At 52.7% G+C, this 23,264-nt stretch overlaps 1 protein-coding gene across 2 annotated transcripts in view; it reads right to left on the bottom strand.

The window, feature by feature from the left end:
* Positions 1,303-23,264, bottom strand: part of ASIC2 (acid sensing ion channel subunit 2) — a 1,227,754-nt gene continuing 1,205,792 nt past the window's right edge. The window contains exons 4-10 of one of the 2 annotated variants that reach the window (XM_018064239.1): positions 18,190-18,340; positions 15,620-15,676; positions 13,772-13,925; positions 11,615-11,706; positions 7,552-7,631; positions 4,777-4,845; positions 1,303-2,259 (exon numbers count right to left, since the gene is read on the bottom strand). In XM_018064239.1, the coding sequence (XP_017919728.1) occupies positions 2,158-2,259; positions 4,777-4,845; positions 7,552-7,631; positions 11,615-11,706; positions 13,772-13,925; positions 15,620-15,676; positions 18,190-18,340 (705 nt within the window). In that variant the 3' untranslated portion in view covers positions 1,303-2,157. The remainder of the gene's footprint in view (positions 2,260-4,776; positions 4,846-7,551; positions 7,632-11,614; positions 11,707-13,771; positions 13,926-15,619; positions 15,677-18,189; positions 18,341-23,264) is intronic. The other variant, XM_018064238.1, reaches the window with a different exon arrangement.

Genomic DNA, 23,264 nt, shown 5'->3' with positions numbered 1-23,264 from the left:
AGCCCAGTGACAGCCACGTCCAACTTCTGGCCTCCTGAACTATAATACATTTGTGTTGTTTTAAAGTCACTAGGTTTATCATTTTGTTACGGCAGAGATAGAAAACTAAAAGGTCCCTTCCAGTGGCTGCATCCTCTGTTTCTGGAAAGGAAACCCCAACGTGGCCAACGCCCCCTGAGAGGATGCGCGGAAGGACACCACAGACCCAGCTCCCCCTGCAGCCCCGTGAGTGCCAGATGCCGTCCTGCTTGTGCGTCAGCGTGGCTGGTGTTCCTTGTCCCACCGGCAGGGGCAGTAATGCTGTCCTAGCATCTCGAGTCTGAAGGGGCCTCTGGAAAGCATCTGTGAAGGCACAGGTAAGGTATTATTTGCAGCCTCAGGTGGAGGGAATGGAGCCCAGAGGGGTGCATGATCTCATCCATCACTTCCTTGTATTAGGAGAGGGAAAGAGAGGGATTGGATAGCAAAGCAGGGACCAGACCCCTGGTCTAGCCAGCGCTTTCTGTGCACGTGTGCACGAGGAGGGAGGTATGAACCATCTTAGGTCTTCCTTCATGACTTTGGGGGTGACTTTGAGTTGGGAGCGGCTGGGGGCGGGGAGTGAAAGATTAGACTACAGGAGCTGCCCCTGTGGAATTAGCAGGACGCTGTGAGGGCAAGCATTCTGCTGGAGCAGAAAGCTCTCTCTTGCCACAGAGGGGCTTGGAAGGGCACGTTCTCTCCCCACCAGCGGCATCTTCCCACCTCCTTTCCCACAGGGACATCCTCTCAGGAGGATGCGAGAGTCAAGGGGAGTGAGGCAGAAGCAGGTCTGTTGGATGGGGGAGAGGGGGTGGCTTGTAGAGGGGGATGGGAAAGGCAGGAGGGTGGGAGGGAGGCCAGGCTGGGGCAGGTGTCCAGACCGAACTCACTGACCTGGCCAGGAGGAGCCAGGGAAAGGGATGTGAAGGCCTCCTCTAAGGGTTGCCAGTCTGGGCAGCGAGTCCCGCCTCTCTGTCTCTGTGGCACGTGCCTGCGGTCCAGGGCAGTGTCGCTGCAGCTGTGGGCATGGTGAAGCCATTTACAGCGTTGCACTCGACAGTGTTTAAAGACGCAGGGTAGGATAAAATAGAATAGGAGTGCACATGTTTTGTAAAGGTAAGCGTTTCATAAATTTTATCTCTCCATCTATTTGTCATCTGTCTATCATCTATGTCTCTATCTATCATCTATTCTGTCGGTTTTGACTTGGCAGGTCTGGCCCTTTCCTAACATCTTAGGGAGAAAGAGTGTAAGGGAAAAGGCAGAGACGACTCGGCCATGTCCACAAGACCAGCTTTTAATATGACCGTGATTGGAAGCACGAATAAATAAACGCCAGAGAAAATGGAAAAACCAAACCAAAGCTCGGAACATCGAAACCCAGATTCAGAAAAGGAAAGGAAACATATCTCCGACAAACAAACAAACAAAAAGCCCCCCCCTCGCGAAGAGACAGAATCAGACTGTACAAGCCGTGTCACAGGGAGAGCCGACGGCGTGGGCCCCGCGGCTGTGTCCCCCCGGCCGCCGCCCCTCCGTCTCGGGCCCCTGGGAGGGGAGGAGGGCGGCCCCGGGCACCCTGTGGGCCGGCGTGGGGAGGCGGAGGGCGGGCTGGGTGGGCAGGTTAAGAACCTTCACAAACGACAGGAGGACCGGACAGCGTCCAGGGCTCTGCGGGTTCCCTCTGGAGTGTGCAGGTGTGATTCCTGCGCGGCCTCGTGGTGGTGCACCTCGGCGCTGGAACCCGGTCCCCCTGCAGGGCTGCTGGAAACCGCACGGCGAGGGTCGCGGACAGAGAAAGACGCGGACGCGGGGCCGTGAGGGTCGGAGCATGCAGTGCTTCGTACGTCTGGCAGTGAGATGTGACGGCGGGTCGGTTCTCGGACAGTTTCAGGGCGGGACTCGCTTCTCCTAAGAGGGTCGGACGCGCGGCGGCGGCGGGGCCCGAGGACGCGTCGTGCCAGACGTGGCCGGAGCGAGGTTTCAGCAGAGTTTGCTATGTGTGCATAGGGGGCTCTTGCTTCTTTCCATCGGTGGGCAGGGGCCACCCCACCTGAGCCTGCGGTCCCCTGTCCTGGTCCCAGGCCAGGTCTCTTTGGGGGTGGGGGGTGGTGGTGCCGGGTCGTCCGAGGGCCGTCAGCAAGCAATCTCCTCCAAGGTCCCCAGGGCCGTCTGCAGGGGCACGTTCACAGTGTGGCTGATGGTTTCGGAGTGGTTTGGCATCGTGTCACAAGTGCTCTGGCGGGGAAGAGGAAAGTGCCTGTTGATGTTCATTCAGCAAAAATGTGTCCCAGGGCCCCTGCAGCCCAGCCCAGGCCCTGGGAACGTGCAGCCCATAGTGGGCTCTCCCGGGCACTGCTGCTCTGCCCCAAACCCCTCCAGTGCTGGGTTGCCATCTTCTGGCATGAAGCTGGGGTGGGGAAGGGGGCAGTGCCTCATTGCCTTCAGAATCCTCTCCACTGTCCACCTAGGCGCTCCCCCACAGCTGCAGAGTGCAGAGGAAGCTTCCTGGTGATGGGGTTTAACAGCTAGTTTGACCTTCTCTCTAAGCACTTCCCAGGTGGCTCAGTGGTAAAGAATCTGCCTGCCAATGCAGGAGACATAAGAGACACAGGTTTGATCCCTGGGTGGGGAAGATCCCCTTGGAGGAGGAAATGGCAACCCACTCCAGTATTCTCGCTTGGAGAATCCCATGGACAGAGGAACCTGGAGGGCTACACGTGGGGTCTCAACGAGTCCGACACAACTGAAGTGACTTAGCACATCTATAAGGAACAAAGCAGCCCAAGGGTGGTAGCTGTATTCCCTGCGTTGTACAATATATCCCATATTTATATCCTGTGGACCTCTCCAGAGGTCCCCTGCTGTGTCACTGGAAGCTACATCTGAGTGGTGTGTAGCCTTGGGGTGTGGATGACCCATCCTGCCCTCCTCCTTGGACCTCTGTTGGGTCCACCTGGGGTGGAGGAGGGGCCACCTGTGGCCTGGCCTGGGCAGGAGGGGGGCTGCTTGATCGCTGAGGCAAAACAGTGGAGGTCTCTGACAGCTGGGAGTCTCACCCCTGATCCCAGCTGCCTCCAAAGGACCTTGGGGTAAGGCTGGCCTCAGGGAAGGGTTATCTCGGGTGTCTGAGCAGCGCAGGGCTGAGGTGGCTTTGAGTCTTCTGGGTGATTCCTAGCCCTGCAGAGGGCTGGAGGCTGGGAGGGATGTGAGTGGAATTCTGTGCCAAGAATTTGGGGGAGATTAGATGAGGATGAGTCTGGGAGCGGTGCAAAGGAGGAGGCTATGTCTCTGAGACATTCTGAAGGCAGAAGGGAGGGTGGGGTGAGGGGAGGGAGCCTGTATTCACTGAGCGCTTACTACAGACTAGTCACTGGAAGCTCATTGCTTCCCAGGGCCTGGTCTCATTTACTCTGATGGCCCCCCCTGAGGTCCCAGTGGTTCGGCAGCTGCTCAGAGAGGGAGATGATGTACCCTCAGATGCACAGCTGGGAAGAAGGGCCCTGGGATCCAGGCAGGTCAACTGAGTCCAGAGCCCGGGGCTCCTTCCACCCACACTGCCCGCCCTTCCACAGAAGCTGTCTTCTGTTCAAACAGAAGCTGCAGGGACCCGAGAGAATCAAAGTGGGATGTTTAGCCTGGGAGATGAGTAGAGAAACAGTGTCTGGAGCAAAAATGGGAGCCCAGATAGGAGGAGGAGGAGGCTGGGATCTACTTGGGATGTTATGATTTTAAGGCAGCAGATGGCCAAGGAATGCGGTGTTCTCTTGGGGCTGGGGTGCTGATGTGGGGGAAGTCAGTGATACCCACGACCTTCAGCGGAGACCAGGGTCCAGGAGCAGACTGAATCTGGGAAAGAGAGTGTGGATGGTGTAAGAGGGGCTGCCTCTCAGACTTGAGGAAAGAGAGGCCACAGTAGGAAGGAGGCTAGGGTGCCCCCCTAGCTGTGTAACCTGGGCCTCTCGGCCACAACTGCCTCATATACAACATGGAGATAAGAACAGCCCTTCCTCCAGGTGACTCTAGGGTTGAAACGACGTGTCACTCTTAAGGCGCATAACACAGTGCCTGACACATACCAGGCTTACAATGGTCAGCAGTTATAATGGGTGTTATTGCTTCTACCTACTTCATAGAATCTGCCTGCTAAGCAGGAGATGCGGGTTCGATCCCTGGGTTGGGACCATCCCTTGGAGAAGCAAATGGCAATTCACTTCAGTATTCTTGCCTGGAGAAGTTCCCAGACAGAGGAGCCTGGTGGACTACAGTCCATGGGGTTGCAAAGAGTGGGACATGACTTAGCTACTGAAACAACACCACTACTTCAGAGGGCCCCACACCCTATGTCCTGTTCAAATGGGGTAGAGTAACAGGGACGCTCCTGCTCACATTCTGCCACCTAGGGAATAAGGGAGTGGGCCTACATGGAGCCTCTCCTTGGTCTCCCAAGGCACGCGAAGAGGGGCGTGGCTTCTGGCTGGGGAGAAGCTGAGCTGGTCCAGGCAGAAGCATTTCCTGGTCTTCGCTGCATCCATGGAGCAGATCCAATCTACAGCTGGCTTCCAGGATGGGTCTCAGAGAGAGGCTCAAGGTTCAGCTGGAGTGTCCTTGGACTTGGGAGCTGTGGAGGGTCTTGAGCTATGGAAGGTGTGTGATGGAGCACTCCTGTCCTGCCTGGCGCCGGCATCTGCTTTCACACGGCTTGTACACACCAAGGAACTAACCAACCTGCAACCCCCTGCCGGCCGCCCTTACCACATTCTCATCGTGGCTCCCTTCCTCCTCTTCTTTGCCAAGCAGGTCTAATAGCTTCTCTTTGATCAGCTGCAAGAAAGGCAGGAAGGAAAGTCAGGCCGGGAGAAAGGCATCAAGGTAGCGAGAGAGACCTCCTTCCACGTGGTTGGGCTGGGGAGGCAGGGGCAGTGGCCACCTGGGCTGCAGCTGGGTAGACATTGGTAGGAGCCCAGCCTGGCATCCCAACTAGGGTCTCTAGCCAAGCTTTTGGTGCAGGAGCTAGAGACTGGAGTGTGGGGGGCATGGGAGGGCCTCAGTGTGGTCTCTCAGTGTGGCTGGTTCCCCATCTGTCCTGGGGGGACAGTTACTCGTCACTTTTGAGGCCTGACAACTCCACAGTTCACAAGGTCGGGATACAACTGTGTTAACATTTCATTCTCAGTAGGAGAGTAGTTATTAAATATGTTTTCTGATGTGATTCAACTCCTATAACTTTGTACATCTTTGCACAAAAATGATTAAACAGGGCAGAACAAAATCTGGCTGTGGGACCCAGTTTGGGAACTGGGTCGCCATGCTGAGAGGTGGGGTGTGGCACTCCACAGGCCCCTGGTCACTCCACTTCCCACAGTGCTGGGAGGAAAGCAGTAGCAAGACTGATGAGCCCCTGGAGCACGCAGTGCCTGAAGCTGCTGTGTGTTGTGTGAGAAGCTTTCAAAGACTGTTTTCCAGCTGCCTCCTGAGGGCGACAGCTCTCTGAACCAGAGCGGCTGGAGTGCCCCTGCTCTTCCTGCTCAGGATTGATGACCTCTCAGGAGTGCTCCTCCCCTAACCTGCCTGGACCCCGGAAGGCGCTGCTCTGGTGACGGGTCACCTGGAGGGCAGGTGTGTGTGTGTGCATGTGGGGTGTGTGTGTGTGTGGTGTATGTGTATTTGCGAGCAGTGTGTGAGTAAGTGTAATATGGAGTGTGTGTGCATGTGTGGTGTATGAGTATGGTGTGTGTGTGGTGTGTATGTGTGTATGTGTTGTGTGTGAGTGTGGTATAAGTGTGTGTGATGTACGTGTGTATGTCATGTGTGTGCAAATGGTGCGTGTGTACAGTGTTTGTGGTTTATCTGTGGTGTATGTGTGTATTTGTGAGCAGTGTATGAGTGTGGTGTGTGTGTGGAATATGTGTGTGTGGGGTATATGTATGTGTACATGTTATATGTCAGTGTGGTATTAGTGTATATGATGTATGTGCATGTCACGTCTGTGCAAGTGGTGTGTGTCTATAGTATATATCGTGTGCCTGTGGCATATGTGTGCATTTGTGAGCAGTGTGTGTAAGTGTGGTATAAGTGTGCGTGGAATATGTGTGTGTGGGGTGTGTGGGGTATATGTGTGTGTCTATGTTATATGTGAGTGTGGTATTAGTGTGTGTGATGTGTGTGTGTGTATAGCAAGTGTATGCAAGTGGTGTGTGTGGAGCGTATGCGGAGTGTGTACGGAGTTGTGGGGTATAGGTGTGTGTCTGTTGTGTATGAGTATGGTATAAGTGTGGTGTGTGTGTGTGTGGAGTGTATGTGGCATGTGTGTGTGTGCAGCGTGTGGGGTATATGTGTGTGTGTGTTGTGTATGGTATGCTATAAGCGCGTGGTGTGTGTGTGTGTTGTGTATGTGTATGCTATTAGTGTGTGGTGTGTGTGTGTATGTTATGATATAAGCACGTGGTGTGTGTGTGTGTATGTTGTGTGTGGTATGCTATAAGCGTGTGGGGTATATGTGTGTGTGTGTATGCATATGCTATAAGTGTGTGGTGTGTGTGTGTATGCTATGCTATAAGCATGTGGTGTGTGTATGTATGTTGTGTATGTGTATGCTATAAGCACGTGGGGTATATGTGTGTGTGTGTTGTGTATGTGATGCTATAAGTGTGTGGGGTGTGTGTGTATGTTGTGTATGCATATGCTATAAGCGCGTGGTGTGTGTGTGTAGGTTGTGTATGTGATGCTATAAATGTGTGGTATGTGTGTGTATGTTATGCTATAAGCGCGTGGTGTGTGTGTGTGTGTTGTGTATGTGATGCTATAAATGTGTGGTGTGTGTGTGTGTATGCGTATGGTATAAGCGTGTGGTGTGTGTGTGTATGTTATGATATAAGCACGTGGTGTGTGTGTGTATGCGTATGGTATAAGCGCGTGGTGTGTGTGTGTGTTGTGTATGTGATGCTATAAGTGTGTGTGGTGTGTGTATGTTATGATATAAGCACGTGGTGTGTGTGTGTATGTTGTGTATGCATATGCTATAAGCACGTGGTGTGTGTGTGTATGCGTATGGTATAAGCGCGTGGTGTGTGTGTGTAGGTTGTATATGTGATGCTATAAGTGTGTGTGGTGTGTGTGTGTATGTTATGATATAAGCACGTGGTGCGTGTGTGTGTATGTTGTGTATGCATATGTTATAAGCGTGTGGGGGGTGTGTGTGTGTGGTGTGAGTGTGCGGGTGTAGACACACCCACGCGTGAAGCCCCACACGAGGCCCAGGGGCTCTGCCCTGGCCCCTGCACTGTCTCATCCCTCCGGTTCCCTGTGTGCGGGTGTAGACGGCTCCGAGGACAGGCCTGCGGCTTCCGTCTCTCTCACCCGCCCCTCCCCGGTGCCTGGGGCGCGGGGACAGACAGTGTCCACGCACAGGGAGGGCAGGCAGCCCTGGGAGGAGGGAGGCCGAGCTCTCCCCGCTCCGTGCTCTGGTTCTGGGCGTCGGGGCAGGATGAGGGTGCCTGGTGGTCCCCCACGAGCAATCCCGCATCTTACCTCATAAATATAATCAAAGAGCTCTAGTATTGTAAGGATACTAGCACCAATGAACAGTCCCATCTGACCACCAATATCACCTGGAGAGAGAGAGAGAAGACAAAGGCTTGGCTTTCCTGACAGTGCTTCTGGAAGGGTGGATGGACGGAGAACTCCGAAAGCAGGCTTTCTGAGAGGGGCCCCCTTCCCAGAGGCAGGGCCCGGGCCTGGTGGCTGGAGGGCAGGCCCTGGACAAGCCGCTCCCTCACTGCGCTGCCCTGAGAGCTGCTGGGTTTCAGCACCCACGGGGATGGGAACTAACCTGGATGCTTACTTGAGGGGCCTGGAATGGACCTCCCATGCGGAAGGCCTGGTTCAGTTCCATTCGGAACCACAACGTTGGGGCCCAGCTTTGGCTCCGGGCTGGGAACAGATGAGACGTGTGTGGTCCCTGCCCCGGGTGAGGGCACAGTCAAGCCTGAGATGTGTGTCAGTGTCCTGAGTGGGGGTCTTGGGAGCAGGCACGTAAGAGCCACCCCCAATTATGACAGGGCCTTTGAAGCTATCTTGAGGCCCCTCTCACCCTTGGGATAAAGTCCTTGGAAGCATGTGTCTCCCCTCCCTAAAGGTAAATGTCTGGTCTCTTTCTATTTATTATTTTTTATTTTTATTATTTTTGGCCGTGCTGGGCCTCCACTGCTAGGCGCAGGCTTTCCCTGGTTGCGGTGAGCAGGGGCTACCCTTCCCTGTGCTGCGCGGGCTGCTCACTGCGGTGGCTTCTCTTGTGGAGCAAGGGCTCTAGGCGCGTGAGCTTCCGTGGTTGCAGCTCGCAGGCTCTAGAGCACAGGCTCGGTAGTTGCGGTGCACAGGCTTGGTTGCTGCACACCATGTACGATCTTCCGGGACCGGGGATTGAACCCTTGCATTGGCAGGTGGATTCTTAACCACTGGACCACAAGGGGAGTCCTTTGGTCTCTTTCTAGAGTACAGGTTCTTGCCCTGAGTGTATGATTCCCGCTGACCAGGGGTCTTCTGATCCCCTTGTATCAAACTCCTGCGAGACTTGTAATCAGTATAGATGCATGCACCTACCTCTTGTGCTTAGTCGCTCAGTCGTGTCCAACTCTTTGAGACCCCATGAACTGGAGCCCGCAAGACTCCTCTGTCCATGGGGATTCTCCAGGCAAAAATATTGGAGTGGGTTGCCATGCCCTCCTCCAGGGGATCTTCCCAACCCAGGGCTTGAACCCAGGTCTCCTACATTGCAGGTGGATTCTTTACCATCTGAGCCAACAGGGAAGCCCGGGGGCCTATGCAATCAGAGTCTCTGGGACTGGGGACTGGAGGTCAGGATTTTAATGTTCCTAGGTGGTTCTCCAGCCCACCAGAGTTTGAGAAGCACTCTCCTGTGGGAGCTTCCGATGGTTTGAGACTCCTTGAATTGAATGCAAATCGTTACATGTGGGTACCTGGGCATTTGTAGCGGGAGAGTCCGTATTTCAGAAGCTATTATCAGATTCTTAAGGGGGTTCTGATCCCTGAAAGCCCCCAAACGCTCTGCTCCAGAGGCAGTATGTTGGAGCACAGGGCTCTGAGGCCGTGAATGCGAAGGGTGGCCATCAGCTGGCTGTGTGTCTTTGATAAGCCCTGACCTTCTCAACAGCTTTGCCTACCAGGAACATTTGGTGGTGGAGGTGGTTGGGGGAGGGTCGGAGGAGATGAACAGTGAAGTCCTTTCCAGCTGTGACCTCTGGGACTGTGAGCTGCTAGTCTAGGAAGAGTGCTGGGATTGGGGGCCGCTGATGGGGGTGGATGTACCATCCTCCTGGAGATTCCAGGCTGACCTCTTGGTCTGAGAACTTTCTGATGAGCACACTTCTTCGCTCTTCCCGATTACGGCGGGGAGAAGGCCAACAAGCACACCCCTAGGTGAGCAGGCTGAGATGGTGGGAAGGGGGCTCTTCCCGGGGTGGCAGGGGGACTTGGTGTTGGGCTCACCAGAGCTCCCACTTCCTTCCCACTCCCCCCACGCCTCTGAAGTCTTTAATGGAGGCTCACTGGGGAGTGGGTGTATGTGTGAGCCGTGTGGCGGAGTGTGGAGGGCGTGCCTGGGTGCATTGTGCGTGCATGTTCGGGACAGAAGCAGGCCTTGCATCTGGCCCCCAATGGCTTTATATAGATGGCACACGAGTGTGTCTAAGGGTGGCTTTGTGGGGGTGGGGACAGTGTGTCTGAATGTGTAGAGGTGTGAGCGTGCTTGTGTATGGCAGGTATAGGTGTGTAGGCATGTGTGCACCTACGTGTCTCTGGAGTTGTGTGGTTTGCACGTGGGCCTGTGCAGGTGTGCACTAGTGTGTGTGGCTCACCCTGGTTCACGTGTGTACGCTGGGGTGAGGCGTGCTCTCTCAGTGAGGGGAGGGCGGGCCACAGGGTGGGACCACAGGAGCCAGTGTGGACTTCCTGACTCAGCTTGCAAGCGGCACTCGCTCTTCTCGCGAGAGGTACAGATGGCAGCGCCATTTTCCGCAGCAGGCGCGTGAGAGAGCGCGCGTGCGCACTAGCGCACACGCGTGTGTGGGGGAGGGGAGCAGAGGGAAGGAGGCGTGTCCTCTGTGACAGGGGCGGGGCTTTAGCACCGGCTCAGCCCGCGAATCTCAGCAGTCTGTCTCTGGCCGCAACCATCTCCAGGGCCCTTAGTGATGACCACCTTAGCCCAGGGGGGACCCTGCGGTGTCCGCCGCTTCCTGGGAGAGGCACAGAAATGCTTTGGCACGGGGTCTGGCTGGATGCCAGAAACCACTGTTTATGAGTCTTCTGTGGGCTGGGGCTTGATCACATTTCACCATCATGGCAAACTCACAGAGGGTTTTATTAGACCCATTCTGCAGATGAGGGACCTCATCTGTGTTCGGTTAAGTGAAGCTACCTGCCCACATTCTCTGGGCTGGTGTGCAGCAGCCCCTGACTTGTGTTCCCCTTGAACTGCCAGATAGAAGATGTCTGTCTCCCCTGCCCCCTACTCAGGATGCCTCTCTCACCAGGTTCAGTTCACAGAGACAACAAGAGTTATTATCCTGGAAGCCACAGACATCGGATCCTTTTTTGAGAGTGAGTGGGAATTAGGGGGATGGGTTCAGGGCAGGTCTGAGGGCACCCTCAGAGGTCTTGTTAGATTTAGCGGGGCTGGGGCAGGGTTGAAATTAATACCCGGCATCCACCATGTACCCTAGGGGCCAGAGGAGCTGATGTGAACTCAGTTATGGCGGCCAGGTTTGTAGATTTCTGGGGCTGAGTGGCCCTTCTTTAGTGTTTGACAAAGAGCTCTCAGTCCAGGGGCACCTGGCCTTCTCAGCCTGGCAACATTGCTGTCCAGGTGGGGCCTCCATGGGTGGGACCTTGGTGGTATCTGCTGCCTGGATCCATCCATAGCTCAGCCCCGCTGCACCTATCTGCCATGGCCCCAGGGCTCTGACTCCAATCAGGGGGCAGAAGACTGGAATCTGAGAGGGCAGTGCTGGAAGGGTCCCGAGAGAATGGCTGGCTCATCTGGTTCATTGTGTCAATGGGGAAACTGAGGTTAGACCAGGGAATGAACTGGGCCTAACACCACCGCATGGAGTGCTTCCCACTCTGGGGCAGGAGCAGTGCCAGGGAAGAGGGAGCAATTAGTGAATGAAAAGGCTGGACTCTTATAGATTCTCCATCCGGCCACCCACCTGCCCATCCACCCTTCCTCCCATCCCCTTGGTGCTCAATTGCTCAGTCGTGTCCAACTCTTTGTGACCCCGTGGACTGTAGCCTGCCAGGCTCCTCTGTCCATGGGATTTTCCAGGCCAGCATACTGGAGTGGGTTGCCATTTCCTTCTCCAGGGGATCTTCCGGACCCAGGGATCGAACTCGTGTCTCTTGCATCACAGGCAAAACCCCCTTTCTTTACAGTCTGAGGCAGCTTGGAAACCCCATGTTATCATGCATGCATGCATGCATGTGTGCGTGCTAAGTCACTTCAGTCGTGTCCAACTCTTTGAGACCCTGTCCATCCCCATGAGATGTGGACATTTGTGCAATGGACACTCTGACTTACCAAGTAAGGCAGCGACTTCATATGCCTTCTTCTGTTCGATGGTCTCATAATTGAGAGCTTCAAAAAATATATCCAGAACGAGGATGTTTTCTCTGCGGGGGAAACGTTCAGTGTCACATGTGGTGAGAATCATCAGGATCCACAGGGATCATATCATACAATTTTCCCATGGACAGAAAGGGAAACAGAGGCCCGGGGAAGTGAGACAACGGGCTCAAAGTTAGAGATGGTTAGCTACAGAGCTGGGGCTTGAACTGGGAGGTCGTGACTCCCAGCCTGTTGCTCTTCACTGGCCTGGAGGGGTATGCCAGCTCTCCCCTTGGCCCCTTATCGCTAACCCACCCTCTCTCTGCCCCCTTTTCCAGGAGTCCTGCCAGGCCTCCAGGTCTCTATGCTCCAGAGGGTCTGCCTGGGTCCTCACGTGTAAGTGAGCTCAGCACTCACTTAACAAGGCTTGCTTGCCTGCCCCCAAATTACCTCCCCTGCCCACCCTGGAGAGGCCCTCAGTTCTTACTGGGATTGACGGCAAGCTTCTCCTGGTGGGGGCCCTACCCCAGCATCACCAAGTTAGCTGCTGGAGCCAGGGAGGGTTTTTAGGGAGCAAACCTACAACTGGCTGTGGGGTTTTCTGGAAGAAGCACCTTGATTCCCTTCTGCTCTTTGGGGCAGTTGTGTTCATGAGAAACATCTTGGTGGGAGAAGCCATTACCATCAGCAGAATGTTTGCAGCCATGGGGCCTGGCCCCTCCTCTATCGATACAATTACCCTGATTCTTTGATGCTGCTCACTAATGCCCTTAGTGCCTCTTGCCCTCAAGGGGCGCAAACCATCCCAGGATGAGAGCTGGTGACTGTGTGGGAGGGAGAGGCTGGAGGAGGGTTGAAATTAACACCCTGCATCCATCACGTGCCTTCGGGGCCAGAGGAGCTCACGTGAACTAAGGTGGGGTGGCCGTCAGGTTTGTAGACCTGAGGGGGGTGGGATAGAGAGGAGCCCTCTCCACACGGGGCTCACCCAGGAGCCATCCACCATCCCTTGCCTGGTTTATGGCAACTGCCTCCCACCAGGCTCCCTTCCGCCCATCTGTCTGCCCATCCATCCTCTTAACCGGGTCTTCCTAAAACCTCTAGACTAACCCACATAACACAGAATTATCATCCAGTGCCTCTGTCAGCCAGGCTGCCTTTAAAATGCTTGATAGTCACAGGTGGCCAGTGGCCACCACGTAGGATATCATGGAGATAGAACATTTCTAGAAGGTTCTACCATGGAACACGTGGTCTAAAATGCAGATGTGAGCCTATCACTTGCCTACCTGAAGCTCTTCTGTGGCTCCCTACCCTCTTAGAATCAAATCTACTCCCTGACTCCCACCCCTGCCCAGCTCAGCCTATAAGACCCACATCCACCTCCCTCGGCTTCCTTTTGCTGGACTCTTGTGACACCCTCTTCTCCTATGTCTTCCTTTCATTTATTTTGTCCAAAGATTATTTTTTTGAGCATCACCTCTGTGCCAGACACTCCACAGCAGAGAACAAAAAAGAAAGGTTCGTGCCCTCAAGGGGCAGGCAGGTAATTGAAGGAAACAGCCACATGAATATTGAATCACACACAGTGGCGAGTGTTATAAAGGAATACACCTGAGTGTTTCGAGAGAAGAATGACAGGAGGAGGCCTGATATATTGGTCCAAAGAGATGACATTTAAATGGAGACCTGCGAAACGAGGGACCAGTTGGGTGAAGAGTGAGAGGAAAAGCATTCTAGGCAGAGGGAACAGAATATGCAAACTCTGCCTGGAAAACTCGTCTGCATCCTGTAAAAACACCTCTGAAACTTTCCTTGACAGCACCTCTCTGCAAGGTACGGCCAACGACCTCTCTTATTATCTGCACCAGCCTGGACAGCTTTCAGTGTTGTATTTGTCTCTCTGCCGGTCTGTAAACTCCTGAAAGATGGCGCTGCCTCTTAATGAGCTTTGTCTTCATACTCTGAGTCTGAGCACAGAACTTGGCCAAGAGCAGGTGCTCAATAATATCTGCTAGATGGAACTAACTGCTTACCTTTGTCCTCTTCCTTGACTGTCCCCCTCCTCCTCCCCTTTTTTTCCTGGTCCCTCCTCCCCCCACCCCCCTCCACCATGTCCACTTAGCTTACGAGATATATTTTTCTGATTTGTTAAACTTCTTCTCGAGGTACTTGGCTGATGTCTTGCTGGGGATCTTCACCATGGAGAGCTCTTTGTTGTAGCGGGTCAGGTTGCAGGGGGTCCTGCAGAGACAGTAATTACTGTCCTTTTCTGCCAGCAGACCTGCAGGGGAGAGGGAGGCAGGGCTGAGTGGAGCGCAGGGGACTGGGACCTCTGGGCCCAGAGTAGCCGGGTCTCAGGTTCCTGCAGCAGAGAAGAGGAGGAGGTGCCCTCTGTATGAATGAGGGGTGGGGGGCTGTGGAGGGAAGGGGAGCTGGGCTTTTGCTGGAGGTTGATGGGGATATGAGCGGTCACAAAAGTGCCCACTCTTTCTATGTTACTCTTTATTTAAAAAAAAAAAAACTCTTTTAATGTACTTGTCAACTAATTTTATTATCTGATTACTTTCTGCATCCATTTCAGCTGAGGTTTTAAATGTAATATTTACGTATTATTTTTGGCTCTGCTGGGTCCTCGTTGCTGCATGTGGGCTTTTCTCTGGTTGCGGCGAGCAGGGGGGGCTCCTCTCTGGTTCTCCCTGGGCTGGCTTCTCTTGTTGTGGAACACGGGCTCCAGGGCACACGGGCTTCGTCAGTTATGGCACAAGGGGCTTAGTTGCTCCTCGGCATGTGGACCAGGGATTGAACCCGAGTCCTCCGCACTGGCAGGCGGATTCTTCGCCACTGGACCCCCAGAGAAGTCCTGTCTCTGTTACTCTTGGGTCTGTGTTCCTTCTGCTTCCTTTTCGGTTAGGTTAACTTTTGTAAGTATAGGCACCACTTTGGAAGCATGGGCTCCCAGGGAGTCCTGGACCTCTGACCATCCCAGGGCCGTCTTCTCTGCTATCAGCTTCAGATCTCATCTAGAGGGGGCTGTTCATCACAGGCAAGTGTGGGAGGCCACTGCGTCTGAATCCCTAGGCTCCATGGTCCTCCCTTGGGGGGCTCCATAGCCAGCGCTGCCTCCTCTGCCATCTGGTTGGGGACACAGAGTGAGTCTCTGCATTCACCGGAAGTCCCTCCTCCTTCCAACCAGCGCTCCTGGAGGCATCTGGACACGCGAGTCCAGAACTGCTCCACTTAGATCCAGCAAGTACAGCTGCTGAACAGACTTGAGTTCGGATGATTTAAATACCCCCTGCTTGTCTTGCTTGTAAATCATTTCCCAGATCCCGGAGAGGCGGGCGTGTGGAGTGGGTCACGCTCTGGGGTTGCCGCTTGTTGGTGTGATCCCCCTCACCGGAAGTTTCCCGGGGTGGGGAGTGAGGTGAACCAAGAAACACCCAGGAGCGGAGGCGGTGGTGGGGGTGCTCCTGCCTCCCCTGGGTCCCTGAGGAATGCACGCTGGGCCTCACGCCTCTGCCTGACCCCACCTCTGCTGGCTCAAGGGAGCAATGCAGAGGACAGCTTGGGAGTAACCTCCAGGGCGTGGGCCAGGAGGTATCGCCAAGCTCCTTCGGCGCCCACCCGGTGCCCACTGCCCATCCTCTCTCCGTCTCTGCCCGCTGCTCTGCATTCCTCAGTGCTCTCTGCTGCCCCGAAACTCACTCCGCCTCTATCCCCACCTCTCTGCCTCCTTTCTCTCCTTAGTTGGGTTTCCACCCTCATCGCTAGCATCTGTCCCCAACCCCACCTTTCTCTCCTTCCTCCTCTCCATCTCCCTCTCCTGTCCCTGCAGGGATGCCGCCCTGTCCAGCCTCTTTCCCCCTCAGCCTTCCCCACCCCCCTTTCCCCCATCTCTTTCTCACACCTGGAAGATCTCCAAGGTCTCAATCGCAGCCCCCACCCCCATCATTCCACTGGGCCCCTGGTACTGACCTAGGGCAGGCTCTGCACACTCCTTGTGCTGCTCAGGGGTACAGAAAGGGGCATCCCCTGCAAAGAAGAAAGACAGGAGAGGTACTCAGGCAGCAACCCTTCCCCTCCTTGGGCCGGGGGAAGGGATTGCACTGGGGTACTTGGGAGGCGTAGCAGTTCACCAGTGGACAGTCAGAAGGCAGCTATCAATCAGGACTGCCAGGGGTAGTGGGGGACCAGAAGACTGGGCTCGGATCCTCTCTGTGTTAAGAGGAACCATCTAGCTAATTTCTTTCATATAGGTGAAAGAATGACAGTAGGGAGGCAGCGGTAAGTATCTACTAAGCGCTGGGCATGCATCATCCCCTTTAACCCACTTAGGTACCTTTGGAAATAGGAACTACTGTGTCTGTTTTATTGATGAGAGAATTGAGGTTTAAATATCCTGTTCTCCCACGCCTGCAGTGATGGAGGTGGGCAAGGAACCCAGGGCTGTGTGCTCCCGAGCCTAGGGCTCTTTCCATCACAGCATGCTGCTGTAGGTGAGGAAGGCTGCTTGGTCAGCCTCCTCTTTGCTGTGCCCTTCATTCCACATATAACTGCGATGCCAGTAACAGTGTCATGTGGGGAATGATGAAAATCTCTCCTGCTTGCTTGGGCTCAGGTTCCACGGGGAAACCTCACTGGCTGGTGACACAGTCTGAGCATCCTGCCGGCAGCATTTTTGTTGTTGAGTCTCTCAGTTGTGTCTGACTCTTTGTGATCCTATGGACTGTAGTCTGCTAGGCTTCTCTGTCCATGGAATTCTCCAGGCAAGACTACTGGAGTTGGTTGCCATTTCCTTTTCCAGGTGACCTTCCCAATTCAGGGAGTGAACCTGCATCTCCGGCATTGGCAGGCAGAATCTTTACCACTGAGCCACAGGAATGCCCAGGTAGCATTTACCAGTGCTCAATTCTTTCTGGTCTCTGCAGAAATCCAGAAACCTTGTTTTTTCTTTTCCCATGTGCTAAAGTCAAAGCCAGCTCATTGGAAAAGACCCTGATGCTGGGAAAGTTTGAAGGCAAAAGGAGAAGGGGACAGCAGAGGATGAGATGGTTGGATGGCATCACCGACTCAATGGGCATGAACTCAGGTGAACTCTGGGAGATGGTCAGGAACAAGAGAGGCCTGGTGTGCTGCAGTCCATGGGGTCGCAAAAGGTCAGACACAACTTAGCGACTGAACAACAGCAACAAACGTCAAAGTCCATCACAATATCCTCTTCTTATTTTTCCCCTAAACACCTTTTTTTTTTCCCCCAAGAGCTGAAGAACTGAAATGACTCCTCTTTCCTAATAATAAGAATTTAACTGATATGTTTCTCTTTTTGTTTTGTCTTCTATTCCATTCTATCTTTGCCTGCTTCTCAGAGGCAATTTTAAAGATTGATAATCCTAAATTTAGATTACTAGAGAAATTACCGATTACTAATGCTATTGTTCAGAATTTAGCTCTGAGGATGTTCATTTCAGCATTGGTTATGACAGAAAGCAATTGGTAATGAGCTAAATGTCCGAGGTCAGGATTTAGTTAGATAAAGTATGATATAATCATGAAACAATAGCCATGAAATACAATAGTAAAGTTCCCTGCACATAGTAGGTCTTCAGTCAGCAGTACTCTCAATTCCCTCTCCCCATGTGTTAACACAGTCACCACGGACATTTGCAAGTGACAAAGCTTTTTTTTTTTTTTTTGGCTGCACTGTGGGATCTTAGTTCCCTGACCACGGATCAAAGCCAGACCCTCTTGCACTGGAAGCTCAGAATCCTAACCACTGGGCATCCAGGGAATTCCCAACAAAGAAATTTTATATCTTAGCTTAATTTTATCCTCTTAACAGCAAACGTTTGCATTTTAAAGATGATGGAGGTAAGAACAGAGACGTTTAGTAACTTGTGCCAGGTCACACAGCAGTCGTGGCGGGAGCTGAGTTGGAAGCCAAGGCCACTGACTGTAGCCTCAATTGTCCTTCCTTCCGCGCTGCAGTACCAAGCTCTTCCTGCCCCGGTCAGCACCAACCCCTGCTACCTGTGACAAGCCGACTGCCTCTAGCGATGGCTACATGCATCGTTAGTCTGACAACAGAAATGTCAGGACACACGCATTCACTTGCTGGCTGATGGACTCTTGCCCCACTTGAAAGAGTGCTAGACATTTGGATGCAAGAAGGGAAATATCTGGAGGAAAGCAATAAACATCTGGATGTCTGAATGCGTACCACACCAGGATGGGAGAATTGTAAGCATCCAGATATGTGGTCACTAAGCTCTAAGAGGGAAGAACAGCAAGCAGCTAGCAAACATATGGAACACTGGGAGGAATGCTCTCCAAACTTCTGTCCACTCTGGAGACCAGGATGTTGCCTTGGTTGCCAGACTGGATGTTCCCATCCGCCCCCGGAATGTCTGCGCATCAAATAACCGTCTTCCCAGAGCAGCATCCCTTGGCCCCCTTGTGGAGCGGGTGAAGAGTGCCCCGTCGGGTGAGAAATGCAAAGGTCGCAGGCAGTCCCGGGTGCCCTGTGGCCGCCCTCCCCCGTCACTGACCTGGCATGTGGACCATGCGACAGTTGCAGTTCTCCACGATGTAGCGGGTCTCACAGTCGATCCTACAGGCGGTGATGCTGTAAACGGGAAAGAAGTCGAGCCCCATCTCGGAGGACCGGCACTCGCCCCACGGCGGGGGCAGGTATGTGAGCTGCAAGACAGGAAGGAGGCGGCAGCATTCAGCCCTGGAGCTTCAGCTGCAACACACCCGGTGGCTCCTTCATTCACTTACGCAATTAATAAACAATTAATCGATCAACTACTGCGTGACAGCCTAAACTCCAAGGACCTCCCAGGCCTTCAACATCTGGCTCCAAAGCCATTTCTCCTATCTTTTATATCTTTTTATATCTTTTATAACTTTCCCTATAAATGCTGATCTTCTCAAAGTCTTTTATCCCAGCCGCATCTTCCCACTTCCACAATTTGTTGTCTTGCATTTCTCCGCAGCGGAGAAGTGGGGTAAAAATTGGAGGGCTCTGTGGGCCCCTTCCTCCTTTCTAGGGTTTTTCTCCCCATTTTTTTTAGCTTTTCTGGCAACCCTGAACTCTGGCTTGAGACTTTTTAACTCCATGATGACTGCTTTCTACTTGAGCTATAATATTCCCTTAGAAGTTGGCGTGTCCTCAAAGGAGTGATCCGATAAATATTGATAAATGTGTATTTCATCCAGGGTGGGTCCCTTCCTTCAAGGTCTGTATAAACACTCCAGTTCCTGCCTGTTTTTAGTCTCCCTCCCATCAAATAGTACTTTTGAAATCTTTTGCCCAGAGTTTATAATTGTTAGTTCCAGGAGGGTTAGTTAGCCTTGTATAAGTTGCTCCACCATAACTGAGAACCAAAAATCTCTTTACATATTTTATTTTAAGGCTTACAGAGATGTTCCTGTTATAATTTTATTTGGGAGGAAACTGAGTATAAGAAAGGTTAATAGGGACTTCCCTGGCACTTCAGTGGTTAACATTCCACACTTCCACTGCAGCACATGTGGTTTGATTCCTGGCCAGGGAACTAAGATCCTGCATGACACACAGCATGGTCAAGTAAATAAATAAAAGAAAACATAGAAAGGTTAAGTAGCCTGTCCAAGGGCATGCACAAAGTCCCTGGCAGAGTCAGCATGTGGACCTAGGACTTTCTGACTTCAACCTTGCTTGTATACATACTATTATATTGTCTCTGTGTCTCTATAGGAAATTGACACAAGAGAAAGAGAGAAAAACACTCCAGAGAGGACCTTTCAGAGCTTTTCTCTTTTGTTTTTTCCTACAGCTCATTTCTTCTTCCTTTCTCCTGAAGGTTTGCATTATTCTCACATCTTTCTTTGGAGTTCATGGGCAGACCAGGATTTTGCAGATTTCCTGTACAACTTTGGATAAGTCACTGCTCTCCTCTGGACCTCAGTTTCCCCATCTGTAAATTGGGAGGGTTGACAAGTAGGTTTGATAGTGTATGATTAGGATGGACTGGGTCCCCACGTTGCTCACTGTTGGATCCATAAGCACACAAATTGGATTTGGGAAGAATTCATAATGACTTTTGGCAAGACTGGGGGCCTAAAATGATGTAAAATCATTTTGGGAGAGACTCATTTATTCTTCCTCTAAAATGGTTTCCCACAGTGGATGAACCTAGAATGTAGCAGGTGAAGGTCTGTGGATGGGCCACAGTTTGTTCAGGGTCAGTCACTCCCCCCTCCGCCCACTTTTTTAATGCAGAGGTCATAATCCAGGCCTGGGGCTTCCCAGGTGGCAGCAGCAGTCAAGAATCCTCTTGCCAGTGCAGAAGATGCAAGAGACTCGGGTTTGATCCTTGGGTGGGGAAGATCCCCTGGAGTAGGAAATGGCAACCCAGTAGTCTCTCCTGGAGACTTCCATGGAGAGAGGAGCCTGGCGGGCTACCGTCCACGGGGTTGCAGAGTCGGATACGACTGAGCACGCATGCTCGCGTGATCCAGATACTGTGGCTTCCCTGCGGGGGCTGGTTTATCATTCGTCCCATCAGGTTTTCTGAAGCCTCCCACAGCACAGCAGCTGGAAAATCGCAGTGTGTACAGCGTCAGCTCTTGCTTACCAACGGGTGTCTGAAAGTGGGTTGGACTATTTATCCTGGGTAAGCAAAGCCTCAGGGGGACCCTGAAGCACTGTCTTCAAATATCTGAAGGGCTGTCTCCGGGAGGAAGAATTAGATTTGTTTCCTGGAATCCCCAGGGAAAGACAGACACAAGAACAGGTGTACTGAGGGAAGTGGGGAGGGCGATCACATTGATTGATGTTGCAGACACAGCGGTAGGCACAGCCCCTGCCTTCCCTTCTTTAATGCTGAAGAAAGATACACTCTGTCTCAACTTTCTAACCTACTCTTATGATTCAATAATAAAATCACTCTCTTGAGTGTGAGTTCCCCATCATGAAGGGTGTGCAAGCAGAAACCATACAACTACCTGGCTGAGATGGGAAGAGAGAGATTCAAGCATCGCAGGTACAGTTGGGGATTCAAAAATCTCTTAAGCCCTTATGCCTAGCCATAGACCCTACATCTATAATTTTAAAACTTTATTTATTCAAAAATTTTTTATTTTGTATTGGCGTATAACAGATCAACAGCATTGTGACAATTTCAGGGACACAGCTAAAGGACTCAGCCGTGCATACACATTCTCCCTCAGACTCCTCTCCCATGCTGGTTGCCACAAAATATTGAGCAGAGTTGCCTGTGCTCTACAGTAAGACCTTGTTGGTTAATCATTTTAAACCTAGCAGTGTGTATATGTCCATCTCAAACTCCCTAACTATCCCTTCCCCTCTGGTAACCATAAGATCATTCTCTAAGTCTGTGAGTCTGTTTCCACATCTATAATTTTAATTTGAAAATTAGAGGCAGTGGAGCAAGTCAGACAGAACCTTGAATCCCACTGTTTCATGGGCTAGCTCTGTGACTCTGAGTACGTGATGAAACCCCCGTTCTCCAGCCCCAGCTTTTAGCCTCCTCGTCAGTCTAAATGAGATGAATGCCCAGCAGCTAGTCAGATCCCCGAGACTCAGTTCCTCTCTTCTTCCTCCTAACAAATGTCCTCATGTTTTTCTGCCCTTTTCATTCCTTCAACAAGCAGACCAGCTCCACCTCTGCTGTCCTTACAATCTGGTTTTACAGACCGGAAAATCTCCATCCTTTTTAAGCTCAAGTTATTTTGCGTTGGGTTTATTATGATACGGACTCGGGTCAGTGCAGACACCCAAGTCAAGATGGCACTCAGACAGCTGTTTTAGGGCTCTGAAGCTGGGGACGGAGATCTGGGGTGGAGCTGTAAATGGGGGGAAGGTTCTGGTGGACCTTGAAGCTGTTGGGTGGATGAGCCAGCTCAGGGATAGAGGAGAGATGCTCAGGATTGAGTCTTAAAGTGTTCCTGCCTTTACTTGACAATTCACCCATCCTTAGCTTCCCCCCAGCCCCACCCCCACTATGCCATGGAACCAGTGGCTTTGCACAACTGCTTACATTTATGAGCTAAGCCAAGATCTCAGAGCTTTCGTGATAGAATACCCTGGCGCTTGCCTCTCATTGCTCCACTGTCTTGAGGCTTTTCTCCACAGACGTTTTCATTTTATATAGAGAAGCTGGCGTTTGCACCCTCCCTGTGCTGGGATAGCCTATGCTACTCCTCAGCGGCTGGCTTCCCCAGGCTCTCCCAGCCCGCAGATTCCGAGGTGTGCCAGCAGGTGGCGCTGCAGTCAGCCTAGCCGCCCATAGTCAGAGATGCCTGGAGGGAGTCAGGCAGTGGTTAGTCGTGTCCGACTTTTTGCAAACCCATGGGCTGCAGCCCCGAGGCTCCTCTGTCCAAGGGATCCTCCAGGTGAGAATACTGGAGTGGACTGCCATCTCCTTCACCAGGGGATCTTCCCACCCCAGGGATTGAACCTGGGTCTCCTGCATTGTAGGACGATTCTTTATTGTTTTCTGAGCCACTAGTTGACTCATTGGAAAAGACCGTGATGGTGGGAAGGATTGGGGGCAGGAGGAGAAGGGGACGGCAGAGGATGAGATGGCTGGATGGCATCACCGACTCGATGGACATGAGTTTGAGTGAACTGCGGGAGTTGGTGATGGACAGGGAGGCCTGGCGTGCTGTGATTCATGGGGTCGCAAAGAGTCGGACGGAAATGAGCAACTGAACTGAACTGAACTGAATGGAGCCACCAGGTGCTAAGCGCCTTTGGCCTTTTCCTTGTGTCTGTGACCCACACTCTGAGGCCTTGGCTATGATGCTCCTTTAGGGAGGACGCCGGGGCAATGATGAAACTGCATATTCATATGTCCCTCCTGCACTGCAGTGTTCTTGCCTGGAGAATCCCAGGGACGGGGGAGCCTGGCGGGCTGCCGTCTATGGGGTCGCGCACAGTCGGACACGACCGATGCGACTTAGCAGCAGCAGCCGCTCCTGGAAAGGGTAGGAAAGACCAGAGGAGAGAGACAGGAGGAGGGAGACAAGGAGAGATGCCCACTGAGCTTAGCTGGTACCCACCCGACTCTTTTGTTGTGTCAGCCACTTGGCCTTTTGATTTAGGCCCTGGACACCATGATCACCTGGACCCGATCCTTTTAGACTCTGGAGTTCTCATTGCCGGCTCCTTCCCAGGGCTGGGTCGGGGTCTTTGTTCGGACCTGCCTGGCTTCTACTTCTTCCTCGCTAACCCACCTGGCTGGGATCCTGGTTCCCTGTCTGCTGGAAGGACCCATCGTAGGAGCATGCACTCTGTGCTCAGACCCAGCTGGGTTGGAATCCTGACTCTGCCATTTGCGTAGTGGGGGACTTGCCCTTTCTGCGTGAGAAATACCTTGAGGTATTAACTACTTCAGAGGGACATTGTGGGTTTTGAACACAAGGTATGTGTAAGCCAGCTGTCACCCTTGGCTGACGTCTTCCGGTCTCTGTTCTGGGTCGTATGGATGAGATGCAAAACTCAGCCCCTCATTCATTTTCATGAAAGCCCGTTCACCCAGGGCGTTAGATTATATGGACGATGTCAGAGTTGGAGGAGGGTCTACATCAGAGCAAAGCCTCTTCTCCTTGCCTA

This window comes from Capra hircus, chromosome 19, assembly GCF_001704415.2.
Source record: "Capra hircus breed San Clemente chromosome 19, ASM170441v1, whole genome shotgun sequence".
In the NCBI taxonomy this organism is placed as follows: domain Eukaryota; kingdom Metazoa; phylum Chordata; class Mammalia; order Artiodactyla; family Bovidae; genus Capra; species Capra hircus.
Note: the sequence above shows the minus strand (reverse complement) of the source record. Positions and strands in the feature narration are given on the sequence as shown.